At 43.3% G+C, this 26,739-nt stretch overlaps 2 protein-coding genes across 2 annotated transcripts in view; one reads left to right on the top strand and one right to left on the bottom strand.

Annotated features, from left to right (window-relative positions):
* Positions 1-17,447, bottom strand: part of LOC138941963 (uncharacterized) — a 58,552-nt gene extending 41,105 nt beyond the window's left edge. The window contains exon 1 of the mRNA XM_070311952.1: positions 17,334-17,447. Within this exon, the coding sequence (XP_070168053.1) occupies positions 17,334-17,429 (96 nt within the window). The 5' untranslated portion in view covers positions 17,430-17,447. The remainder of the gene's footprint in view (positions 1-17,333) is intronic.
* Positions 17,448-17,525: 78 nt separating this feature from the next.
* Hasp (Hig-anchoring scaffold protein) lies at positions 17,526-21,983 on the top strand. Its single transcript, XM_070311946.1, has 5 exons — positions 17,526-18,746; positions 18,836-18,966; positions 19,051-19,291; positions 19,396-20,212; positions 20,516-21,983. Exons 1-5 carry the CDS (start codon positions 17,957-17,959, stop codon positions 21,762-21,764), a joined length of 3,228 nt encoding a protein of 1,075 aa, XP_070168047.1. The 5' UTR covers positions 17,526-17,956; the 3' UTR covers positions 21,765-21,983.
* Positions 21,984-26,739: the final 4,756 nt, after the last annotated feature.

A 26,739-nucleotide genomic window follows, 5' to 3' on the forward strand; every position in this document is an offset into this window, starting at 1 on the left:
TATGTACGATGATGGTCGTTGTAAATATATAATTTTTTATATCAGCTAAAATTATACGATCGATCGCGAACATACAATCAGTTCCTCGTGCAATCAGTTTCGACAATAGCCGGTAACATCGCACGAAGAAAAGCGCTTTTAAAAACGAGCGTATCGCACAATAGTGTCTGGTAGCCGTGAAGACAGAGAGATGGGGAACGCACTTTCAGAAGCAACGGGGAACACAGGTGCGTTCCCCGACGTGCTGCTCGTGCCACAATCGTATGCACACATCCCACTGTGATTGTTTCGAGAACGGGAGAACGAGGGATATAAAGTACGTGCAGAGCGGGAAAAGAAAAATGAAAGATATGACGAGCGCGTTTGTGATCAAATATACAATGTCGTATGCGCATGATAAAATTATTTTCATTTTCTTGCATAGAATTTTTTATTTTCTTCGCAATTTGTTATATCTATATATATATTGTATATTGACGTCGTACAGATATAAATATAAAAGATGCAATCGCAATCGCTCGTTTCTGCACTCGTGCAGAAATTGCAATTGCAATTGCACGCTCGTGCCGCGACTCTTCCGAGAAGAGGGAGTGGAATAAAAGGTAAACGACTGGCAAAAGTAGGAAACGAAGATCGACGAGAAGGTAGAGAATTGGAGAAGTTACGGAGATCTGTAAGCGGCGTGTTCCATCGGGAGAGACTCTCTGTCTGCTCACCTTCGGCGAAGGTAGAGGTACAGATGTAGCCTTGGATGCCAGCATCTCGCGGCGGGAGCGAGAGAAAGAGAGAAAATCTCGGAGAGCACCTTACGAGAACTTACGAGCACGCGGTGAATGCCGTGCTCGAGAAGGATTCCGTAACCTTTAGCACAGCGGGCGCGCCTTGCGCTCCTCGATTACGATCGATCGAGACGCATCACGAATATCGTGTACGCGAAGAAGTGGGAAGGTCTTGTTGCAAGATCGAGGTAACGTTGTTTCTTATCGCGCTTCAAGAACGCCGACGGAACCTTATTCTACAATTATCACTCTGTATTTTTGTCTTATCTTCCAATTGTTTTTTAATAATATCAAGAAACATTATCGCAATCAATTCTTTGATATTTTTAATTTCTCGCACGTACGTGAATGAAGGGAAGCTACGTTCTCTCTACCGGATCGACGTTATTAATCTCACCGCGAATAAAATGCCGCATAGAGAAGAACGTGGCCGTCGGTCTGATAAAAAGAATGCGCTTTGAGAATTCCTCGAGCGCTAACGCGCGCGCGCGCACCCCCGCGCGCACAGAAGGGCTGCAAAAAATCGCTGAATCCACGAAGGAGGGCGGAAGAAACGGAGCGAAAACGAGCGAGAGGAGATGGCCTCGGGTGACCGTAAGCGGGGAACAATGAGGGAACCATTCGTGACAGCCTCCGGAGGAACGCGCGCGCGTGATGTATGCCCGGTCAGAACCCCGCAACCAGATGAAGTCTGATTGCACTCCCGCGCACTCTGCATGCCCATTACAACTACTGTTAAGCGGCAGCTGTTTCACGATGCGCGTCTTAACTCGAGGTGACCGCACCGCGGCGCGCACGGATGATGAACAGATAGAGAAGATATTTAAGAAGATTTACGAGCTCCCGGTAATATCTCGTGGCCACGAACCATGGCAATATCATCCTCGTATCGCACGGAGGCTCGAGCAGTATGTGTATACCGTCGCTCGAAACGCGATGTCAAACTAAACGGAGAGACTAGGATAAACGTATTTTTCCCGCGATTTTTCAAGCGGTCCGTATCGAGTTTCGGATGCATCGTTACGTCGGATTTATCGCGGAATATTTACAACCTCTCTGGCGTTACCTCGGCGAGTTAAAAGCTTGCCGCGATTGCGCTCTATCATCGTCCCACGAGATTCCAACCACGAGAATCTCGGGCGCGTTCATCCATCCTCGGTAAAGGGCGTCGGCTCGCGCGCTGCAAAGCATAGACGAGACGTAATCTAAGCCACGCGAGAGCTCCCCGTTGCCCCCCCGCAACCGGGGCTCGTCTCTCATTATCTCGAAGAGAGAGACCGGCCGAGTGGGGCCTTAAATCAACGTTCCTCGCGACAATTAACTCGGCCGTATGAGTGAACAGGAATGGCATCTCGAGAGCGAGTCACGCGCCCCATCACCTGCCAGAGCGTGATCTCTCTCATACAGGCGAGGACCGCTGTTGTCCTAGCGACTGTGCATATCGAGTCGCTACATCCGCAAGACTTATGCGATCTTACTTCACCGAATGAACATCGAGAATGCTTCGAGCCGCGATTGGCCGGCATAAACTCGCTTACCGTCTTTGTCGCGCGCGTCCGTCAGACTTCAGGACGAGGACAAAAAGCGCCTGGAGAGGCCGGTGTTGCGTTTTCAGCTCGTCAAGATGCACGCTGCATTTAACATTAATCAACGCGCAGAGTAAATGATTACGCCGATGGCACTCACGGAACCGTCAGCGCTGGCCAGATGATTGGCAGACCTACGACCGGTGACGGATGAGGGTTTAGCGATCTTTCTCGTCTACTTAAAGCTCGTCCTCTGAGAGATGGTCACGTGGATGTTGTCGGTCCAAGGTGGCCCAGATTTCTCAACCGGCTACGCGATGGCTGGACATTTACATAAAATGAATGAACGTTGCTCGAACATTGAGTATTTTCTCGAAATAGCACGCACAAATGTCCGTGGACAGCAAGTTGGAAGGAATTTAACAACGTTGCGCATCACGCGAGAAAATAATTTTTGACTCGCATAATGAGGCGAATTACGATTCAACGGGTTTTCCTCTCTCTCTCTCTTTTTTATTACATGTACCATAACACGATAGAGCGTAGCTCGCTACCTTCACATGCACCTGTAATAACATCGATGGGTTTATAGCGACGACCTATGACCGCGCCCGCGTTTCAGATACAGACGAGGGATGCATCGAAGGCAGCCGTCGTGGTGGTACGTCGATTATCCAGTCATTTTCCCAGGCAACCTTCGCAGGCGTCCAGCCTCGTTCGAGCGTTACATTGAGAGCATGCACGTGTGCTAGTGGGTGTATGCCGGAGCTATTACATTCGGAGACTCGGGTAGACGGCGAGTGCCATGGGGAATGGAGGGAAGCCCTTAGAGTGGACTATAAAAGAAAGGGGTGGGTAGAGTATATTTACTCTCCTTTCTTCTCCCTCCATTATCTCACTCCCCCCCCCCATCTTCTTCACAGTATTGAGCGAGAGACGACGGACAGAGAGAGAGAGAGAGAATGAGAGAGAATCTGGAGACAGGAGAAAGAGCCGGGGCATCCCATTGGCGTAAACCAAACGTTACTCAAGTTCTCGATATTACGTTTGTAAATAAATTGTTAAATACATTATATTTTTTTTTCTTACGTGAAATATAAACGATTGCTGTAATCAATGTAATGTTTAAAAATATGTATAAGAAATTCAGCGGTATAATCTGAAGAGATATGACTTACAGCGGAGAAAAAAAATGTTGAAGCTAATCCGGCACGTAATTTAATTAAGCACTGCGAAATAAATTAAAATGATTTACCGTTTATCTGATGCATCTGCTGATGCAACGAGAGGAGGCCTCTTTTTTTTTTTTTAGGAGCCACTCGCCAGTGTTGAGAAGAGGCCTGAGGTCTTCCGCGATAAATCGCTTATTATTGTTCCCGACTTAGCAGAGACAAGTCAATTATTAGAATAATTAATATTCTTCCTTGTCGCGCGAATCTCGAAATACTCGAGATAAATATAAAAAGTTGGAAAACATTATAATAAACAAACCAACACTGAAGACTCGGTGATTTTCAGGGGAAGCGCATTTCTAATGAGAACAATTAATTAGAAAGATTTCAGTTTTATATAATAAGCGATAAACGAGAAAGAAATACGAAAAGATATACGTTTATACATGAAAAAGATATCTCTTTGTTTGACAAATCCTTCGGGATGCGTCATTCGTTTGTAGCCCGCGGAAAGAATGTGATGCGATTAATAACGCGAGGCATAAGCAAGTAAGTCTTGTGATTTATATGCAAACGAAAGCCATTTTTTACGATATGATCGTAGTTTTCGACGTGATCGCCGTCATCGCGACACATAGCGACAACACATGGCCTCTCACGGTGACGAGGTATCGAATTTCGCATGCGACGAGGGACGGGACGGGAAGCGGGGAAAGGGAAGAAACGGGCATCCATCGCGAAAGAAGATTTACGTAACGGCGCATGACCGAATGCGCGTTGTCAGTCTTCGTGCATCCGGACGTTCACGTGTGGAGCCGCGGTTTTGGGCACCTGCTCGTGGGCCGTGACCCCTTATGCGCGCACGAAGAAAGAGGGAATGAACGCGCCGAGAGAAAAAGAGTTTCGCGGGGCACGGGGAGAGAGAGAGAGAGAGAGAGAAGACAGGCCCAGCATCCTTCGCTGATTGACGAGCACCGGAGTCACTGAGATGTGCCCGAGAGACGGAGCAATAAAGCACGTGCGCGCATAAACGCGAGAGAACGATCTCGGTGATGGAGAAGGGGGGAGAAGAAGGGGGGCAGAGAGAGAGAGAGAGAGAGAAGCGAAACACCTGCCTGTGTTCCGTTCGTGGACACGCTCGAAGGGAGCGGTCTTCGTGCGGGGCATCTCTCGCCCGTTGATACATATTCATTCTCTCGAGCGGAACAGATCGGCGGAGCTCTTCTATTGATGACGATTTGTATTATAGATTAATAAAGATGGTACTCATCCCACCGTAGTCTCAGCGCACCGATGTACCAAATATCGACACGTTACGTAAGATTCTCTTTCGCAAATTTCTATTATATTTTCATACTCTTCTTCCGTACTCTTCTCACGCTGACTGCTTGACGTGTCCCACAAAATTAAATACGTATGCATTTCGATGCATTATCGCGGAGCGAATAAAATAAATTAACTACTCCGATCGAGTTGTCTTCGCGCCATTTGTTGGTCGCATTAAAAATTCATCGCTTCAAAGTAGTTTTCGCGTTCCTGTTTAATAAAAAATCCATAACCGCGCGATATTCCGTGCTTGTACAGTTAATAAGTAAATAAATAAAGTAATGTGACTTCTACGTGCGATTACTCGCACAAATTCAAATGTAACGAGTGGAAGCGCAGTGCGTCGTACATTATAAATAAATACCCCTCAATCTCTTGACATAAACGAGTTCGCCGTATATGGGATATATTAAAATTCATGGCTGTTATAAAAAAGAAATCGTCCATGCGAATTGATTCTTTCTATATACGCGTGTGAAATTGTTTATAAAAGGAGTAAATTGCACTAACTTTAGATTCGGAGATGACATACGAAAAAACGAGTTTTTTTTTTCGGCTAATTGTTTTATAATCGTTTCTCCTTGACGAGGACTTTATATTAGATACGCGTTGACAATCGCGCGTGAAGCCTGGAGGTTACCAATCGCGGTCGTGTCGTGATTGCGAGGGGGAAAAAAAAAAAAAAAAAAAAAAAAAAAAATGGAATAAGACAAGAAAGTCACGCAACGCGATGCAGGTGTTCGCGATGATTCGGAAGAGAGAGGCACGCGCAACGAGATTCATAGCGCGTGCGCGTGAAAGTTGCTCGCTCGGCTTCTGGATCAGGTCGATTGCCCTCTCGAATCCCTCCACCCCCCCCCCGCCTCCCTCATACTCCCCACGGCAATCGGAGCACCGAGCGACGCCGTTTAATTAGAATTAATGCGGTTGCCCATCATACTTTTGCGGGTATCACCCGGTGTGTCGGGCAAAAACTGGCGTTTAACTGACGAGATTTGGCCAGCGATCGGTTTTTTTTTCACGATCGAGAAGTTTCGTGTAAATAAAAAGTGGCCGCATGCAAAGAGGTCAATATTAAAGGCAATCGAGATAAGAGAATTTTATTTCACGAATTTTCATCTCCTATAAATATCCCATTTATGCAAGGCTTAATTTATTATCGTTTGCATATCAAGCGTCGTCACCACCTGAACCCGCTCGAAACACTTGCCGAAACATCTGTAACCCTACGTCGCGTTAATCGATATATACCAGAAGGGAAGGTATCCCTACCACGGCTGTTTTGCCAGACGGATCGTTAGAAGTCCGCGTATCCGGCGACGTCCGGCGAAAAGCAAACGAATAAAAGCAACGCGAGTAAAGTGTAATAAAAGACCTGAAAAAGCGAAATCTCGTTATATCGGAGGGTTAATTCGAAACGATGTATTATATTAATCTCGGCGTTAGTCAGCTTATTTGCTCGCCCTCGTCTGGCGGAACAGTCGTAGATTAAACAAAAGGGCTGACGATCTCTCCCGCGGCAAAACCGAGACAAATACGAGAACTACGCGCTCTCCCTACACGTAGGTGAGATAACGAAGGAAAATTTTTCGCTTTCTCCTTTTCATGGGAAGGGTGGAGAGGAAGGGAGAAGGGGGAAGAGAGGGGAATGTGAATTCGATTCTTTCCTACTCGTTACAATGGCGATTCGCTATAATTCCTCCGCGCGAGGTCGGATGAATAATGATCTGCCAGTGATACAAATCGTTGCGATTCACCTGCAGCCGATTCGGCGATTCGGTTCTGGTTCCAATTAAAAGAACACAGGTACAGATCAGCGGGTGGACCCGTCCTTCGACGGCACCCTGTGCGAGGGATCGACCGCTACGTGTATTCCGAATGGACCTGTTCGATTTTTCGATCTTGCATTATTGGTCACGGTCCTCTCGCGAAAAAAAAAAAAAGAATGAGATCGGTCTACGTGCGACTGCGACGTAGCATAATTACCAGGCGCATTGACGTGTACATCGTAATTAGCGCCGACCGGCCACTTAACCGGCAGCCATAGCTAATTTGTAGCCATTTGCAACGCGCGAGTCTCTCTCATTTGCGGCTAATAATGTCACTCGGGAGAAAATTAAATGCCGAAACGCGTTTATTGATGCCATGTAACGCATCGCGACGTCTCGAGTCGATAATGAGTTGTTAATTACAGCGAACAATAAATTTCCGATTAATCGTATCGTAATCATGTAAATAATAACAGAGACAATGCAGTTATAGGATATGCGAGAATCTTATTGAAATGTAATCAAATATTAAAAATACAAGATAAGGAAGATGCAAAAATATTTCATTTCGTTGCGAACAATTTTACATATAGTTTTTATCGAAATTCTGTTATTTCAGTACAGAGTATCAGGATGACAAATCACACATTTTTAGGAAAAAAAGCCTCTCCTTCCTATCGTTTTATAAAACAAATGTCGCGAGAGCGTAGATTATTTTACAATCGAGAACAGAGTTTGGCCTATACTAGAAACGAGAAGTAAGCGCTTTTCCACGTGGGCAGATAAAGAAGAAAAAGACTCGTTACAATTCCTCGCACCTCGCAACTCGCTACGATCGCCCTCCTATACGAGAACAAACCTTTGCCGACACTCATCGTACCGGTTCACCTACAATTCTCACCGCGGGCAAAAAATCCTTAATCAACGTTCATCTTATATTCAGAGAACTATCGAACAACAAAAGGCAGAGTATCTCTAAAATTTACGTATATGATATTTGCACGAATACCGTCTTTTTATTAAGAGGAAATTTCATATTAGCTTAAATAGACTTCGCGTCATATGACAGGGCTTCCGTAGAAGGAGAAAAGAAGGAGAAAAAGAAAGAATCGAGAAAGAGGATTCGAGCCTATTTCGGGCTGATGTGACGGCAGGTACGTGTTCGACGGCCGCGATCATAAATCCTCGACGCTGTCGATGGGTAGAGGTAGTTTCGCAGTTTCATAAGGGTGTATATACACGTATATAAAGAAACACGTTTACGGGAAATGTCCTATCGTACGACGACGGCGGGCAGGTGCACCGGCCATATAAGGTTAAAAGGCTATACAGAGGTGACTCTCCGCTTCGAAGCACGCGGACGCGTGCGATTCGCTCGTGCGTGCCTCTCGCCCAACTTCTACGCGAGGAGTTATTACGTACGCCTACGCGTCCGGGTCCGGCCGCGGGAAACATTGCGACGAGGGCACGACGAGGGCACGACGACGGCGAGAAAGAGGAGAGGAGAATGTTGTTTTTTTAACGCGTATCTACGGAAATTGAAGAATCGAGAGAGCCCCGGCGACTAGCCGTTAAGCTGTAAATCTTGAGCGGGCGACATAAATCGCTGGCGAATTTTTTCAATAGAGAATCGCGCGCGCGCGCACATTCGTCAGGTCTACTCAAATTCATCAGCCTGATGAGGCTGAATTAGGCTCAATTCGGTTTTTCTCCGCGATATTAACGTCGTATCGGCGACGACGGTAAGAGCAGCGAGCGCGACAAAAAGTTAAATTACCGTACTTACAAACGAAACGCGCCGAAACAAGCGACAAGGGGCACCTACCTTCTTCTCCTAAAAAACACACTTCGGCCACATGATCAAAGGATCCTTTTCGATTCTCATGCGAGAACGTAATTTGCTGTAGTTTCCCTCTCCGCCCAATACAATCGAAATATCCCAAAGTTTCTTTCATCGAATCATTTGTTCGAGATATCAATCTTAACACATCAGATACGGTTAAAAAAGTTGTACGATTATAGTATATATTGTATATATGAGTATTCTGATAATTTGTCAATAATAAACATATATTTCTTTTCTCGACATATTTAGGTCTAATCGAATCATATGTATATGTATGCGTCGTATGTGAATAATTATTTATTATTAATTATTTCTATCGAACGTTTTCAATCACTTGTAGCGGATTAAGCGTCGATATCGACATAATGCTCTTGTTTAATCACAATATTTTAACATAATTACACGTAAATTCGCAGTGGATTCGCCGGACACGTTATATGACGGCGACAAGCGAACCGGTTTCAATGAGGTGACGTTAATTAACGGCCGGTTATTTCAAATTGTTCGACGCAGCGACGCGTAGCTTGAAAACATCGCGGAACATGGACCGACAAAATTTCAATTTAACGGAGCGTAATCGTCCACGATCGCATACGTTAACTGCGTGCCTGACAAGCGAGGATCGTTAACACGGCGACGTTTAATAACCGCTGCCATTAATTATCATCTCGCCGCACGGAATATCATCGACGAGCTGAATCCATCTTTCTTTTATAAATGATTTCGAAAATCCGGCTTCGCTACAATTAATTATTCTTATAAAATAAATTGATATTTCGTTTTTTAAAGGAGTTCACGAAGAAGGTTGCGAAACTTCGTGCTAGCTAGCATTAGATAAGGTTTTGAACCGCACGTGTTGGCCGGAAGCGGAAACGCGTTATGGGAAAGACGAAAGCCACAAGTGGCATGGGACGTTGTAAGTCTAATGATGCGCATATAAATGCGGGATGTGTGCAAAGTCGGAGATGACACATGTAGATAACCGGGAAGTGGGAGAGATGTGACCGGTGTCTAATATTAGTATCGTAAGCCTTATTAGCATCATAAAAGAATTATTGGACGACGCTTTTCGTTAAACTTCATTATTGACGATCGTATCGTAAAGAATTCTCGATGTGATCGAGATGCCTCTGATCTTTCGCATTTTTCATTTACGAAACTTCTAATCAATTTACGTTCAATAGACTCGCGCAACATTTAACGCTATTTTACAATGTTTCAGCGATATACACGGTGTGTGATCCATCCTTGTAGAAAATTCTTCGCGCGGATATAAAATATATGACTTTGCGCACAAACTTCGATGAAGAATCGCCGCTATTAATCTCTAGCGATATAAATCTCTATCTACGATTCTTTCGCGGGAGCAATAAAAAGAACATGTTTTATTATCGCGCTTCTTCTTTGTACGATGCGCTTGCTACCGAGCGCGTTTATTTGACGGATGCACCTACGCTCCTGACAGCGCAGCTTCCTTTCAACAGCTCGGTACGTGCCTTAAGCTGCATTCGACGGACCCGGACCTCTTACGAAGCGCACCGACTTCGTCCAATTCAGAAGCAATTGAATTTACAATTCCGGCTATTACGAGAGTGTCGGGAAAAAGATTACGGACGATACTGCGGCGGGGCTATGCGTGCCGCATCTGCATCCATGCATAGAGAGATCGTAAACGCATGCATAAATGCATATATGCGTCTCCGTACGTTGCATCGCGCGTACGCGATGCTGTAACCTGTCTGTAACGCGATGGCTTCTGCGATTAAGGCCTCTAGCTCGAAGTATAGAAAAATAGCAGTCCGCCGTGTTCGGAAACCGCCATTTGATGCAACGACTCGACAAGAACGGGCCTTAGCAGGCATATGAATACATATTTGCGGCCCCTTTAATGATTTATTATTACGGTGACAGTTGAGATGAAACATAACACGCTGCTTAGGGAGTCAAGTAGATTCGCACGTGCTATGCTTTCGAAATGCCTCTTCTATCTTCTATCGATACTTTAGGAGAGTGCATCTTAACTAGAGCGTGAATAAATCTATAAACCTATATATATACATTTATTCTAACATTTTTATTATTTCTCATCATCACATTTTTCGCTATTTCTTCTTTATTATATATATTCTTAACTTACAAATCGTAAATTTAATGATGCATCAAATGAAAATATGCTCAACAATATTACAAAAATTAATCTCGTTCCGACACATAATATATTATAACTTCCTCATTAACAATTCGATAACTTCTCCGAAAGAGAGAGAAAGAGAGAAAAATGAGAATCAATATTTCTCGTTGGACTGGCCGAAATTTATAAAGCCTATATACGGTTGAACGCAACGAGATCGTTGCGAGCGATAACAACATGTAACGGCGGGTGAAAGTTTTGCCTTTTGACACGCTGATTGCAGGTTTTCTTTCACGTCACGTGCTTTTTGACGTTCCCGGCCACAAAATTCGCGAGAATACGGGCCGCCCGTCCGGCCTCCCACCTTCGCCGCCCGAAGAATTGGAGCACCGTGAAGTGCACGATGATAGTAATTATGCACACCGCCGCATAAAATACGGATTTGCACAGAGCCACCTGAAACCAGGCTGTATGTTGCGCGTACAATTATTAAGCCGTCACACAACGCGGGTGGACGGTTTTTACTGCGCGTCTTAGGCTTTCGCTGCTACTTTTTCTTGGCATCCCCTTTAGGGCAAGTCCCCCCGGGACTTGCAGGGAGGTAACGCGTGTTCTTAAATCGAAAGATATAATCCTCCCCGTTTCGTCCTGCGTACCGATAATCTACCAAGAATATATCATTCCTTTACAATCAAAGGAAAAAGAAATCCATCTGACAACTAATCGTGCGATTAATCGTGAGCTTGTAGAAAATGCCATTTTCCTAAGCTGTCGAAGAAAAACGATTTTAATCGAGCAGAAAAGTAGACGCCAATCTTTGTTTATTATTATTATTATTATTATTACACGCAGCGGTATTCGGTCGCGAATGATCCGCTCGATAGTAATCGCGATGCGGAAGAGAGTCTCACGCGTGGCATCGAAAAGAGTTTCCCGTCTCCTTCCGGTCTTCATCGAGTTCCGCATCATTGTCTCCATAATTAGCCATTCAGATTTACTTTCTTGCGCGAACGCGTGCACGGATGTGACGTCGTCAATGGCACGTGAACGACGAACGTCGACTGGCAAGAGGCAGGCTGTCACGCAAAGGAAGCCTACCAGTATAATAGATATATAGTCGCTGCGAATGATGAACACTTGCGAGAGATTAAGACCTGATAACGACATGATCGCATCTGAAAAAAACCTTTTTCTCAATCTGCAGGCAAGCTTTTATATCTATAAATGATAGATAAGAAAAGTGTCGTAACTTTATTACTAATTAATATAATTAAATAATATAACTTGAAAAATTTTACACCTATACATATAGTCGCAATAAAAAGATATCGATCGTGATATTTTTTATTTAATTTTTAAACTTAAGTCCCTTCGTAATAATAAAATTTAATGAATGCGCATACACTTTGTGTTTCTTATAAAGAGACGATAAAATTCCTAGGCCATAAAATTTTCATCTTGTATGTAACAAGTTGCGTTTGTGCATTACTCTCGCATCCGAATCGTAAAATGAGCATAATATCTCCAGCATCCGCGACGCGGCGAGCTATTAACAGAGCGCGAAAATATCGTTGATATGTTCGTGGAAAAAAAAATCTCAATTATTTATTTACTGCCCGTAATAAAGGTACAAAGCCGACTTCTCGATTCGGACCAGAATTTCGGTGCCCTTTTTGGATTATATATACCGGATCCTCGACTCGTACGTGAGATAAGACGGCGACGAACGACGCCCGTCTCGCGAGGTTTACGCGAGCACGCGATAGCGATTGATAAATCGCCAATTATGAACTTGTTAATGGAAATCGGCATCATTAAAGATACACGTAAAACTCACGCGTTATCCGGCGGTCCGCGAAAGACCACGGCGTATTCGCGAGCGTATTCCATCGGTTTACAGCCGGATGTAAAGCGACTTGGGGATACGATTTCCTCGAGCGATCGTAAAGACCGGAATTTCATTAAATGCGCGCCAGTGTATATAAGTAATAATAGTAGTAATGTTGGAAGGGGGACCGACGCGGCCTCGATACCTCGATCTAAGATAATGCGACGATTTTGACGCCATCTGAGAAAGTTAAACGGCGCGTAATATCAAGAGGCTAAAACAGAATTACAGCTTTTTATGGCACTTACGAGATAACTTCATGAACCCAGAATTCTCTGATATGGACGACGTTTCGCCGTTATTTGCAAATTTTTAATGATATTATATATATTTACGTAAATTATTAATTATTAATATCATTCGTAACATTGAAAGTCAGTTAATTAGTGAAAAATAACGTGAAGATTAAAATTGACATTAATACGCAAAAAAGTTGCTCTGATCAATAAAATCGATCTCTCCAGGTTGCAGCAAGCTGGGAGAGCGCTGAAGCGCCCGTAAATAGGCGCCAAATGGAGAAACGATCATCAAATATTTATGAATACGCTGGCTAACAGCTCCGGGTCATGCAATCGTGCAGATAACATTCTGGGAACATTCGAGGGAAGCACCTGTATCGATTTAAGTGCCTAAAACTCTCGGGAGAGTCTTCTGCGTAGTGGATCCGAATCCGGGCAGCAATGTGCATCCGGCGAAAAGCATTTCATTGATTCTCTTCTCCTTTTTTCACTTGGAACGAATTTTACGACGCCGATACCAACGGGACGATACGTAAAGGAGAGAACCTTTCGTACTGTTTAAATATTTAATGAACGGCTTTTAATTCCAAGATATGTGTTATATATTCAAAACCTTTATCGAGACAATTTTTAGCTTGAAATAAAATATTTCGCATTATAAATGTTTTTATACGGGACATAAAAAATTAATCTATTACAATCAGCGAGTTCAAGCTTTATTAAGAATGAAGCGAAATTAGAGAGCGTGATATCTGCACCTCTGTAACGCAGGCTTTTAAATGTTCTTAATAACGTGTACTCTTTCCCTCGACTTGAATATCCTGCGATATTTCTTTCTGAAAAATACACGAGTTTGATTATTATTTCCTGACATGTTACAATACATTAATTAGGATTAGCGATAAGAAGAGAGAGAAAAATTTCAACATTTAATTTTAAATTGTCAATCATTAAAGAGGTAATAGCATACTAAACGAAACGTGATGAGCTAATGCGACTTGCGAATAAAGATGCCGAATATGCGGTGGAATTAACGAGCGCAAAAAGCAAACGCAATTTTATTGCAGTTTTACCATTGTACCGTTAAAATGCCCGTATATTTCGCACACGCGATCAGTATTCGAAAAAAAAAAAGAAAAAAAAAGAACAATTCACATCTTGCGGAGAATTGTTATCTTGACATTCAGAATTCTTGAATCGCAGAATTATGTATATTGCACGACGATAAAACATATTAATCCTTTTTATTGCTCGTGCGAAAGAGACGTAGATAGAAACTTATCGCTGGGATTAACAGTGACGATTCTGCTGTAGAAGTTTGCGATAAAGTCGTACATTTTACATTCATTTCAAAAATATTATATTATATAATCGGGTATCGAAATATTTCAAATTGTGTCAAGCTTTACGTATTAAACATAATAAATTGAGCAAAGATTCTGTAAAAGAAGAATTCGAAATATGCGCTTCTTGATTATATTGAAAATTCTTTACGATACTTCATCAATGAATAAAACTTGAAGACGTGTTGTCCAATAATTGTTAATGCTTGCGATCCGTCAAATGCAGCTTAAAACATGTACCGAGCTATCGAGAGTGAAACTTTGCCGAGCGTAGGTGCATCTGTCAAACGAACGCGCTCAGCTGACCAGCGTATTCGCTCATAAAAGAAGCGTCAGCGGCGAACGCTGCGCAGCGGCGCATAAAGATCCAATGAGTAAGTGACGACGTGGATGCCTCCACATTGCTCGAGAGTGCTCGAGATCGTTCATCCGAAGTGGATGCTGGCAGTTAAAAGAAAGTTTAAGTGCCAATCGGCGACGGAAGATTGCACCGGGACATTTATCGGGCGATAAGAAGTAATCTTTCGACAGGATAAAAACGTACATAATCTCGTTGACTAGTTTATACGTTTATGTCTACGATTTTGATGGAATAATTTAAAATATGTTATACTTTAATCAATAGTAACATAGATAAATATATACATCTAAAAAAAAATCAGCTTTTATAAATAATTTCAATAATTAATAAAAGCATAAAGCAAAGGAAAAATCTAAAAGTGACGGAGTAATCAATTATTGAAACAGTAGTTGCTTGTTTGAAATTTTACTTTGTCGTATGATGAATGTGTAGAAACTCCCTAGGACGGGCAATCATCGGCTATAAGCCGAAACGTCCGGTCGCAAAACTCTCCGCATACCGCTGGAGGCGTCTGCTTCTTAAATCAATTTCATTCTGTAATTTCGCCTCTTCTAGACCAACGCCAACTGGCGTCATTTGCTTCGTGATTGAGTGCAAAAGATTGCAACCGGATTATGCGCGAGCCGACGAGTATGTATGCGCGCGATCAGAGTCCGGAGGTTCTCGTCGGTCCCGGGGAACGACCGTAAACCATTATTCCGCAGCGTCATGTGGACGGTGCGCAAATCGCAAAGGAACCTTCGAGAGGCTGAAGAGAGAATAATGGATTCGCGAGACTGGGGATAATGGTCGCGTAACGAGCTGTAGAATGAGCAGAAACGCGTATCTTTTGCCGAGAGTTGAGAGTTTTCTTTTTCTGTTTTTTCTGTTTTTTTTTTCCCCGTACTTTTCCACATCCGGCGGGAATAAAGTTAATTGAAAAAAAGTGAAACATTCTGCGAATTTACGGCTGTACTTCTTGGAGCTTCTTAAACTCTCCGAAGAAGAGAAACTTTGCCAGTCATGTTTTCTCGTATTCTCGACTCTTGCTCAATCCTTAAAAAAAAAAAATTAATAGAATAAAAAAAGATTGTGTAAAGAATCGAATGCTTTTCGGAGAGAAAGTAAAGTGAAAAAAACCATGCAATGTCATGTAACGTAGTCACGCAACTGTAAACCGACACTTTAATAGTCAGTCGGTTCTTGTTTCTAAAGCTGGCGAGGCGTGTGCCGCCCACCGAGGACGAAAAGAGACATCCTTCGAAGAAACTCAACAACAGGATCTCTCGAGTGATATGTATATGTTGCACCGTTAAAAAAAATCCTTCCGGTATTACTCTGATTTATGTACCTTTGACTAAAAATCTCTTCTACAAGAAAGATAATATATTACGAGAGTTTTGATGACGTTAGAAAGTAAAGCGGTATTTTTTTATCAATTAGTCGCACGACGATTGAGACTCACTGCTTTCCTTCATTCCTTACAGCCGCGAAGAGGCGCCACGAGGATGTCTTTAAGCGAGCTGTCCTCTTGTCTTCCAGCCACTCCTATTTTCAGCTACCGAGTTACTGCCACTCTGTCAATCCGGTCTGATGCCGCAGAAATGGCCCTGACACTGAATGACTCCAGAACCAGTCTTATTAAAAACCCAGTTGACATTTTATCGCAACGACATAAGTACACACAAAAAAAAAAAAAAAAAAAAATATTCTAGTCAATTCAAAAAAATTGTAATGGTTTCATGGCTTCATGGTACAAATATATGTTTTATACATTAATTAAGTAACTGCAATACACACGCATATCACACTTTTAATATTCAAATCTTCTCTGAACGGACTGTTTTTTTTTTTTTTTTTTTTCCCCACTCAAATGGAAGCTACCCGAAAACGTCTTATTTGAATATGAAGATATTCTACAGACACGATGCAAGAACGATGAAGCGCGATTGATTATGAGATTGAATCAAGGATCACCTATAGTGTCGTCGAGGCATTGAACCATACCGATTGATCGCTATCATTATGAAAACAATGGTAGACATAGGCTTACCCTAACGATGATGCTTGACTTAGAGATCGAGGATTATCTTGGTAGCGTGACGACTAACAAGTACAGGCCGGAGATAGGCTCGACGTTGTCCGATGAAAACCGATCCCCCCGGCTACTACCCACGCTCATACGTGACGCGCGCGCATTTTTCACTCGTTCGCTACTCGACACTAAGATAGGCAAACAGCAATCTTTTGTCATGCAGATCGTTGTGGCGCCAAACGTTAAATTGAAAATTGCAAATTTTTTCCGTGGCACGTCTCGTCCTCGTAACCTCGTGAACCTCGTGAAATCATGAGGTCATCGCGGTCAACGATCTCAGACAACATTTAAGCAGGCAAAGTGCATTTGTTGCGTGTTACACGAAAAAATAGAAGCGATGTCAAGCCGAATGCTTTTAGAGAGACAATTCGTATCCGCTGCTTGTATCGTGTTCGAGGAACTTAGGATTGGCTCGCAAGTACACTCGCTTGCTCGCGTGTACAGTTGTACACCTCGGTAAGTGCTATGATTCGTTTTAACACCTATCCCTCCTGTAATTTTTACGACACCGTGTCATTTTTGCGACGCTGCGATTTTGCACAGTCCAGCCTCTCTTTCGAATATCGTCTTTCTTGCCTCTTATGCACGCTTTTCGAGGAATTTTTTAGCAATCTATATCGAAACGAGAATGAAGAACATGCGATTTTTTTTAAATAGTCGTTGGTTACGATAATCGAAACTTTACTGTTAGAGGTTAACGGTAGAAGCTTTGAAAATGATTAACGATTTCTTTGACTGTAACGATTGAGAATCGAATAAAATCAATTTTATAATATAACATTTCAAAGAGTAATTTGCTGCATAGCGTCATAAATATAACTCCACATTCATTTTTAAAATTAAAATTTGATGAAAAAAATAAGGCAAATGTTCGCTTACAACTGCCCTTATCTTGAAAACCATCACGAAGAAACGAGTGCCCAGGGTGGCTGCGCAGCTTTTCATCGTTTTTATCACCCCGTTTCTCTTCGCCATCTGCTGGAAGCTGGGAGAATCAAGAGATGTATTGAACAGGCAGGATGCGCGCGGCGAGATGCGCGAATATTCGCGAATTCCCGTCAACGGGGGACCGCAGTTCGTACGATAAAGAAAAAAGCTTCCAGGATAGAACGAGAGAAAGCGAGGTGGAGCCAGTAGGAGCGGAAGAGCACTCCGGCAAGAGAGACCGACGAAGATAGTCCTTAATCCACCCGGACGTCGAAGAGCCGAGCTCGATTAATAATCGCGCTCGTTAGAGAAACAACATCGAGCCCGGTCGTAACGCGAGATGACTTCTGCGGTGCTCTGAGCGGGACTTGTGGTGCACTTCGATGGGTGATCGTGCGCACCTGAGGGATCACGGCATTGGCTCTTCGCAGATCTCCGTGTGAGATGGTCAGTTAGGATAGTTGAGCGGTCATGTAAACGTCCCACTGTGTCCAGGTATCGTCGTGTTGTCTGACTGTTAGCGTATCCTCCAGTGAATCTTCCAGTGGAATCTAGAAGTCTTTTCCTCAATCAGAATGAGACCAAGCGCGATTGTTCTGTTACTTTTACTGTGCGCTCAGTTTCTCACATCGGAATCGAAGCTTCGACAACAGGCAGCTGTAGACGATGACGACGATGACGACGATGATGACTGGGATGATGACGACGATGATGATGACGACGACGAAGGCTATCAGTCGAGACCCGAAGTGGACGATGACGGCCGGATCTATAAGAATCCGCGAAACTCACCCTCTGCCATGTGCCCGAGGGACGAGGAGCAGGCGGAGTTGATAAATCAAAAGTGTCTGCGAAAATGCTCGACCGACGAGGATTGCAAGAGCAAGAAGAAGAAATGCAGATGCGACGGAGCCTGCGGAATGTCGTGCATCAAGCCCGAGCGTGAATGCCCGGTGTTGACCGAAATTGATCACGGCGTAATGACTGTCTCCGGAAGATTCTTCGGGGATAGAGTCCATTACGCCTGCGATACTGTTTACTTTATGGTCGGTCTATCCGAGAGAACTTGTCGCGCCGACGGTCACTGGACCGGGACCACTCCGTCCTGCAAGAGGGACCCCAACTCCTTCTGCTCGCAGCCGCCGAAAATTCAGAACGCACACCACAACGCTCTATCGGAACAGACGACCTTCGACCTTGATAATACGGTGCAATATTTCTGCAATCACGGATACATGGCAACGGGAGTGAAGCGAGCAAAATGTCTAATGATAGAGAAGATTGCTAATTGGTTCGGGCCGGATATCACTTGCAAGCCTCAAAGCTGTGGAACACCCCCAGACGTTCCTAATGGATGGTACTCTGGTAAGTTCAAATAATTACGATTAATTATTATATTCAATGTTACGATCCGCGGTAGAGACTTATATTTATCAGCTGATATTGCTTTTAAGGGGAATGTTACACGTATGATTGTCGCGTGTCGTATCATTGCTCGGAGGGTTATGAATTAGTTGGCAAAGCGGAAAAATTGTGTCTGGCGGATGGTACATGGATCCCGAAGGAATTGCCGCAATGCGTTCAAGTAAGAAATTAAGAATCAAGCGTTAAAATCGAAATATATCTCTCGAAAACGTGCCTGAACGTGCTCAATACATATTTCGTATAGGTCACGTCCGTACAATGTCCAAAGCCGGATAATCCAGTCAACGGCAAGGCTGTCTACACCTCCTACGCGTATAATTCCATCGTATCGTACGAATGCAAGTACGGTTATACCGTTGTAGGCGCAGCGACTAGACGTTGCGGTGCTGACAGAAAATGGACTGGAAAGACGCCTACTTGCCAGGAAATCAATTGTGGCTTACCTGGCGTGCTCTATAACGGTTGGATCGAAAACATTGAAGCCGGTGTGTTTTATATAAAATTAAACGGATAATATAAACTAAAATGTAAGTAGGTAGTATTACAAATATTTTCTTTTTTTTTTTTTGTGAAATTATCACCATCATAGGCACAGGTATGGGCGCCAGCATAATTTTCCGCTGTAAGGATCACATGAAACTTGAGGGCAATACTTCTTCCGTCTGTCAAAAAGACGGCAAGTGGCGTTATCCTCTACCGCAATGCTTAGCGCCGTGCGTCGTCCCACAGATTGAATACGGTCATGTCACTGTAGCCAGCCGCGACAGAAATCACATTAACAATGTTACGGTGGTGGAACACGGCGAGAGACTTTTGGTTAGCTGCATTCAGAATTACGAATTCGCCGCCAACAGCACGCCGGTGTTATGCAACAACGGTACTTGGTCGATAGTGCCCAATTGCTCGCCGGCCCGTTGCAAGCAGATGCCGAAGATTCCGAAGAACGGGATGGTGATAGCGCCGAAGACGGACCATGGCATGAAAGCGGTCTTCAGATGCAAGGATGGCTTCGAGTTGATTGGCGGCGGTCCATCGAACGCTTCCAAGTCTGTGGAGTGTCGCTACGGCAATTGGATCGGCGATATACCGTATTGCAATCAAGTCTTTTGCCCATTTCCCGGCTTCATCGAGAATGGCAAGGTTTTCTTGGTGGGCAATATGGGAGTTTACGATTATAGACCATATGTCAGGAAGATTGTCAACAACAAGCAAATTATGTACGACTGCGACAAAGGTTACGTTCTCGACGAAGGACCAGCCGGCGCGACTTGCATAGGCGGTTCATGGAGTCCCAAGGAGTTACCTAAGTGCATTCTTGGACAACATCCTAGACTCAGATGGAGCAGACGACGTAGATCAGTGGACGACGATGCTTCTCCGAATTACAACGTTACTTTGAAGTTACAGTGAGTTAGAGTAAATTATATAATAATAAAAACTTATACAAATTTGTTAAATGTTAATACGCGTAAAGTAAACGAGGAAATTTATTTATACTTATAAAAATTGATTAATTAATTTAAAAAATTATTTCATTTATTTTCAAAGGTCTTTTTACATTATTTCTCTGAAATGATTTCCCTAAATATAATTTTCATTTTAATTGTTGATACAATTATTTTAAAAATTAACACATCAAAAAAATTATATATAAAGAAATAATGTAAGAACATCGTTAAATTAATAAAAATTGAATATTAATGTTTCAGAAAATTCATTGATTTCTTCCGTAAAGTGGGCAAGAAGCTTCTACATATGGAGATGAATCGAAGTCGCGAACACGCCAAGCATAAGTCGGAAATGAAGCCAGCATCCGATGTCAACTATCGAAACAATACCAATACATCCGATCCATCGGCTTGGAAAACGCATGCAAATCACGGTAATAGATCCCGTCTGCGAGAGGAGAGAATGATCGAGTTTCTCAAGATGGTATATAGAAAACTGCAGCGCATGGACGCCAGACAACCAAATAACTCCAGCAACAATACCATGCACGATTTGCTGAACGCAATGAGCAAAAATTTCTTTCACGTGGATCTCGCGGAATCGCGACGAAACAACAGCAGGGCTCGTTCGGACTTCGAAATACGCAATCAGAGAGAGTTTATTAAATTGAAGCGGGAATTCGAACGAATTATGCGATTCTACAACAAGTCCATACGCTGGAACGAGAAGCAGATCCGAAAGGATGCGAAGAGAAAAGGTTTGTCACACGCGGAGAAGCGAAGGGACAAGAAGAAGCACAGGAAGAATTATTACAAGGGCTTCTACGAGTTCGTCAACAGTTATGTAACCGAGAAGTTGTCGATGTTGGAGGCGCGAAACGCAACCGAAGAGCTAATCAAGAAGATGAATATCGACAAGTTCACCGTGAGAAACGGCACGACTTTCACGGTCGGCGAGATGTACGCGTTTTTCAAACATATCATACAGAATCGATTGAACTCGACGGAAGAGAGCGTAGTCGTAGAAACCAGCACGACACCGGTGCCGAAAGAGGTCGAGTCATACGATAATCAATCATCGACAATTCCGAGTAATGACACCGCTGTGCTGGACAACGAGATTCCGGCCAAAGAAGGGACGCCGAAGCACCGTAGTAAGCGGATACGAAATGCCTCGGAAGATGCTGGCTCGCCGCGACAAAAGAGGAAGCTTCTGTCCATAAAGCTGGCCAGCAGCGATCAAAAGAATTCAAGAAAGTCTGCCGATGATGCCAAATCGAAACAATTCACTTTCGACGAGCTGCAGGCGCAACAGCAGAGCCGCTCGAAACGATTCCTGCCGCTTTCCGAGCTGGATAATCAAATTTTTCTCAAGAACTTGTATCTCAACGCTTACGAAGACGAGTATCGAGCAAACGTGAAGCGATCCCTCGATCGGATGAACTACACAACGGGCTGGCTCTCTTCGAAGAGGCGTAAGGGGAACCTCGGCGAGTACGAGATCAAGTGAGGAAATAATGTGTTGTGATATTAACGGAATTTACTAAGTTATTTACAGATATCAATCGATTTTAGGCGAGTGTACACTATATATACGATAGTTATAATCGTTGTCCCTCGTCGATACGCATTGTAACGTGTATCGCGCTTTTTTGAAAAATAAATCTTTTCCATGCAAGCGTCCGTAATCCACACATTTGACCGCAAAAATCCTATAAATCGTCAATAAACGTGATAAAAGATTCAGGTTTTATTGTACATTTTTTATTATATAATCGCGCGTGCGTAGAACTGTGCACGCAAATTATTTAAACGAAAGAATAAAGTTAATAAAAATCAGATCGAATACACTCCGCGTTGCGCAAGCTTTAAGTAGTGCGAACACCAGTTTCGATTCTCGCAACACTTGGATATAATGAGACATTACGTCACAGCGATATCATTAAATTCTTTCCAAAAATTATTTATCTTACGTGCACCGGTTCTTCATAAAATTACTCGGCAATCCGATCTCAAAGGCGCGGGCACGATCATAAACATTGGCAATTGCCGCGCGATATCTCACGATCAGGTTCGTACCGTGACGGTGATTATGCCGTAACACGTTGGGGCAATTAAGCCTAAAAATAAGCGGAGCCCGAAATGGGATCAAGGGGCGCGGCCGAGGCGAGTAACTCGCCGCGTTAGCGCGCGGCGACGCGCGCACAGCTTCCAGCTGTCAATAACGATGGTATCATTAATTACGGGCCAATTATAATTCGTGAATGCTCGCGAAACCGTGTTCGATGCTATCGACGACGCGTCGCTCGTTAACATGTCCCACCGTGTGTACGTATCGCTCTTCTCAGAATCCCCATTAAATAAATTAATCGCTACCTCCCAGCACATTTGTCACCAGGAAAATCGCGCACCGGGAACGATATTTATGATAATACGTTGTCCGGAATACGTTGTGCGGTTGTCAAAACGAAGAGATTATATTCAAATTCCGTCTCGCGCGATTTCAAACCGGATCATCGTAGATTTTTAACAAAATTATTGGCGTTGACTAATGACAGACTTTAAAATATCGTCGAGATAATATTCTTCCAGTTGGCAATGTAAAAATTATTTCGCCCTAAAGACACCCCTCCCGCGCGTACGTAACAGGACATGGGATAATAACCCGTGAGAATTTTTATAGGTGGGCTTTGATGAATATTTGTGAACAACGAATGCATTTGAATTTTAAATGTATCGCGTCAACTCGCTGAGAAGATACGCCTAATAAGGTACTGTCGGAACCGGCGAAAATCGATACATCGGAGGGGGCATTGTTCCCGGCGTCCGTAAATGGCCAACCACTAAAGCGCCTGCGCTCAACGAAAAGAGCGAGAGAGAAATAAAAGTATCGGGCAACACGCACGACTAATTCACTTAGGCTTTCCTGGCATTATTCCAGCTCATACGGCGATGATTACGCGGTCAGTTGACGCGGTACTAAACGTGCTAAACGCAAGAGAGCTCATGGTAAACGGCTGCCAGCTAGTTCGACTTGGCAGTCTTCATTAGAACCTTCTCACGTGCAATCTTTGGTATATAGAAACAGCTCGTCGTTAGAGCTCTTGAAAGTACGTTAATGACGAATAATGGAAAAGCACGTGCGTGGCAACAGATCGCGAAAATCTCTACGCGAAGCGCCGTAATGAGATCGTTACAAAAAAAAAAAAAAAAAAAAAAAAAATACGAAGAGGACCCGGGTAACAATTACGGGATACATTCGATTATTCGACGCCATCGGGTAGTACTCGCTGCTAATTAACTCTTTTAGTGGAATACAACGGACACGAAACGCGCTAATTGCAATCAATGACAATAATTCAGGACGAAGTAGCACGATCTGAACAAAAGCCTCGCTCTCATAGTTCCGGCAACCGCTATCGATCATCCACTTCGGACACTCAGCTCCTTTCGACTTGAACTTTTTGATAGTCTCGCGTTCCGCCCCCGCCGAATGGCTCGTGAATTGTCGTGTCGTAGCCGGTAGACCGCGACAATGCGAATGAAGTCGGGCTCAGTGGCAGAGGAGGCCCCGAGTAACCGGCGATAATCTCATTGAAAGAAGAGTTAAGCGGCGTCGGGCTTCCTGCCAATTCAACTTGCCAAGTGTCGCCTTAGACGCAGTCAATGCCGCTGCGAAATTGCTCTCTGGCTAAGGCTCAATGAAACCTACCGGTATTTCGCTCGAGGATTTGCCTAGATAACCGCGCTCGGATAGGCGTAGCAAAAACCCTATTGTTCACCACCACGAGTTTATGAATGAAGCTAGCCCGTGCCTGACCGCGTTGCTCGAATAGATTAGAGAAACTTGGGAAAAGGGTTTGCCGCGCGCCTTTCAATTGTATACCGGATGGACAATTGACCGGTAGGTCGGTCAGTTGGCTTCCTACAAGTAGCGTTCCTCGAACTTCCTGTATTATAAAGCTGCTATTTTATGAGAAGTTCCCTCTGTCCAGTTCTGGGCAAAATATAAAAAAAAAAAAAAAAAACCGTTCTCGTTATTTCGAAATTTGTTACGGAATCTATATTCACTTCTGTCAATAAAGTACAATGCTCTCTCTATAAAAGTTATAAATATTATATAACATGAATAACTTTGAAAGTAATTTCATGAAAAAATAATTTTATAATTTCATATATAATTTTTTAGGAGAATTATATTATATCTTATCATAATTAGTATCTTTATTGTTTTTCCATACAATAGATTACTGCCACATATTTTGATTTCATCAACATTTATTTTCTTAAGCTAACACTTGCTGTTATCAGCAACAAGTTTCACCGACGCTTCTTGTATACATTTTAAATTTCACGAAAAATTTCATAAATTTATGATAAACGAATGCATTTTAGCTCGAGCACATTTTATCTGCAATGTTCTTTGAGGCGTTCCCTCCTTAATGCGATTTAATTTCCAACTCTGCGAAATATAAAATGTTATAAATGTAATAATAAATATTCCGGCAAATCTCTACCGTGATCAATTATTAAATCCATCATTCTCACACAAAGAATGCCTCTCTCGCCAGTTTTTTCGTCTCTCAATGTTGCGTTCAATTTAATTTTATCGGTGCGATCTTACTTGAAGTATATAATCGTACTCGATTATAACCGCAAAAGATCGACACCATATCCTCGATCCGACGATAATTACAAATGCGAGTCGCGTGGACCATGCTCGCACTGACATTGATTAGAGCGACAGAGAAAACAAGCCGCTAAGTAGTCTTCAGGAATTTGTCACTTGACCGGTGTATGAATCGCATTATTATAATTAAACGTCGGGGGCCGGCAAAGGCCTTAAAGCGGCCCTGGTCTAAGGTTCTCGCAGCCTTTATCGTTGCCGGTTATCCGCATTACACGTTCCGCCGAGCGTCATTTGCGCCATGCTCCCGACGGCATAGGAAATTAGCCAGCTGACACGAGGAAAGCTCGAGATTACGACATCTTCCTGGCGGTCGTCGTGCATCGATGAGGACGTCCGTGTCCCATGAGACGTCCGTCGATCTCCTATTCGACTCGGCTCTCGCCTTCCAGAGGAAAGGATTTGCCTGCTCACCTCGCTCGCTAGGTGGCCACTTCTTTGCCACTTAGCTTCTTTCTAGCGGAAATCTCGTTTCCCGTGCCGCTCTATAATCAACCGTGCGTCTTGCTCATTAGCACGTCTTTTTGGCGGCTCGCGGATTTCAATGAAGCTGGACGCGCGAGTGCCGTGCACGCGAATCGCATTCGTAATCACCGTCGGGTCGAGCTTAAGAAACTTTTTGCCACGAGCGGTGTGGAAACGGCTTAAGCAGGTGCCGCAGCCATAATCGAGCGCGATCACACGCTTCGGGTGAGATCGCGCCGACGAAATTAAATCGGATGCGAGACGGCTTGGTCGAGAAAGGAAAAAACACGCGCGTGTTGCGAGCAGTGTGAGAATGATGGATTAATAATTGGCCCGCGGTAGAAATTTCGCGGAAATTAAAAATTAAAGAGCACCACAAATGAGGCGCTTGTATCCAAAGATATTTCTGATTTGGTAAAATTTAAAATGTAGAGAAATTTCTTGTTAATAAGTTTTTAGCAAGTTTTGACTTAAACAAATAACTTGATCAAAATCGAATTGTACAATATATTCCAATGCATGTAAATTTATTAATTTTGTGCAGCAAGAAATAGATATTGATTATGTTAAATTATATATATATATCTCAATTAATCCTTTTGTAAAAATATCTGTGTACCATACGTGTGTTTGGAGGAATTTAATAAAATGAAACTTGTTGCATTATCTGTCGATCCGTTAAGTTCGCCACGGCATATACGGACTGACTTTTATGGTAAACCAATTAAAACAGCCGTCCGAAAAGCGCATACAGCCGAACTGAATCTAAATTGTGCAATAAACGGGAAGAAAGTGGCAGATAATAATAAAAAATGGACATCTCGAAGTTTCGTTTCTGTCTTGGCGCAGATTTATCGAAGCATCGCCAAATATGGATTTCGCATCTTGCTACGCCGGCTCTGTATGCGGAGAGTAATACGGCTGTGCCACAGACTGCAGATTTCGCGCCTTATACCCACCCATCCGTTTAAGGTATCGTGCTTACGGTTCGATTACACGCTGATTAATCTCAATAACGAGAATTTCGATTCGACAAAATGCCACGAAGAAAGAAGAAACAAACGCTTCCCGCATTACTTCCACGTTACGAGGTCACCGTTAATGACAAAATGAAATTAACGCAGAAAGGCTTCGTATTCGTTATACTACGAGTAATTAAACATTTTCTCTCAGCGTATCTTTTCATTAACGCGTCTCGAAAATACATGGACGATAGTCGTTCGTAATAATTTCATAAACAACGAATATGCATCTTATGATTGGCTTTATTTCACGGTTTATATCAATTTGTTTATTTAATTTTGTCGAAAACGTTTATATTGAATATAAACCG

This window comes from Polyergus mexicanus, unplaced genomic scaffold (assembly GCF_030449975.1).
Source record: "Polyergus mexicanus isolate NDT 795.1 unplaced genomic scaffold, iyPolMexi1.0 SCAF_21, whole genome shotgun sequence".
NCBI classification, from domain to species: domain Eukaryota; kingdom Metazoa; phylum Arthropoda; class Insecta; order Hymenoptera; family Formicidae; genus Polyergus; species Polyergus mexicanus.

What these genes read in the sequence shown, in the direction of transcription:
- Hasp (XM_070311946.1), top strand. Translation starts at nt 17,957, where the DNA reads ATGAGACCAAGCGCGATTGTTCTGTTACTTTTACTGTGCGCTCAGTTT. An exon ending in GATCGAAAACATTGAAGCCG is followed by an intron (nt 19,292 to 19,395) that starts GTGTGTTTTATA and finishes TCACCATCATAG; the next exon opens with GCACAGGTATGGGCGCCAGC. An exon ending in AACGTTACTTTGAAGTTACA is followed by an intron (nt 20,213 to 20,515) that starts GTGAGTTAGAGT and finishes TTAATGTTTCAG; the next exon opens with AAAATTCATTGATTTCTTCC.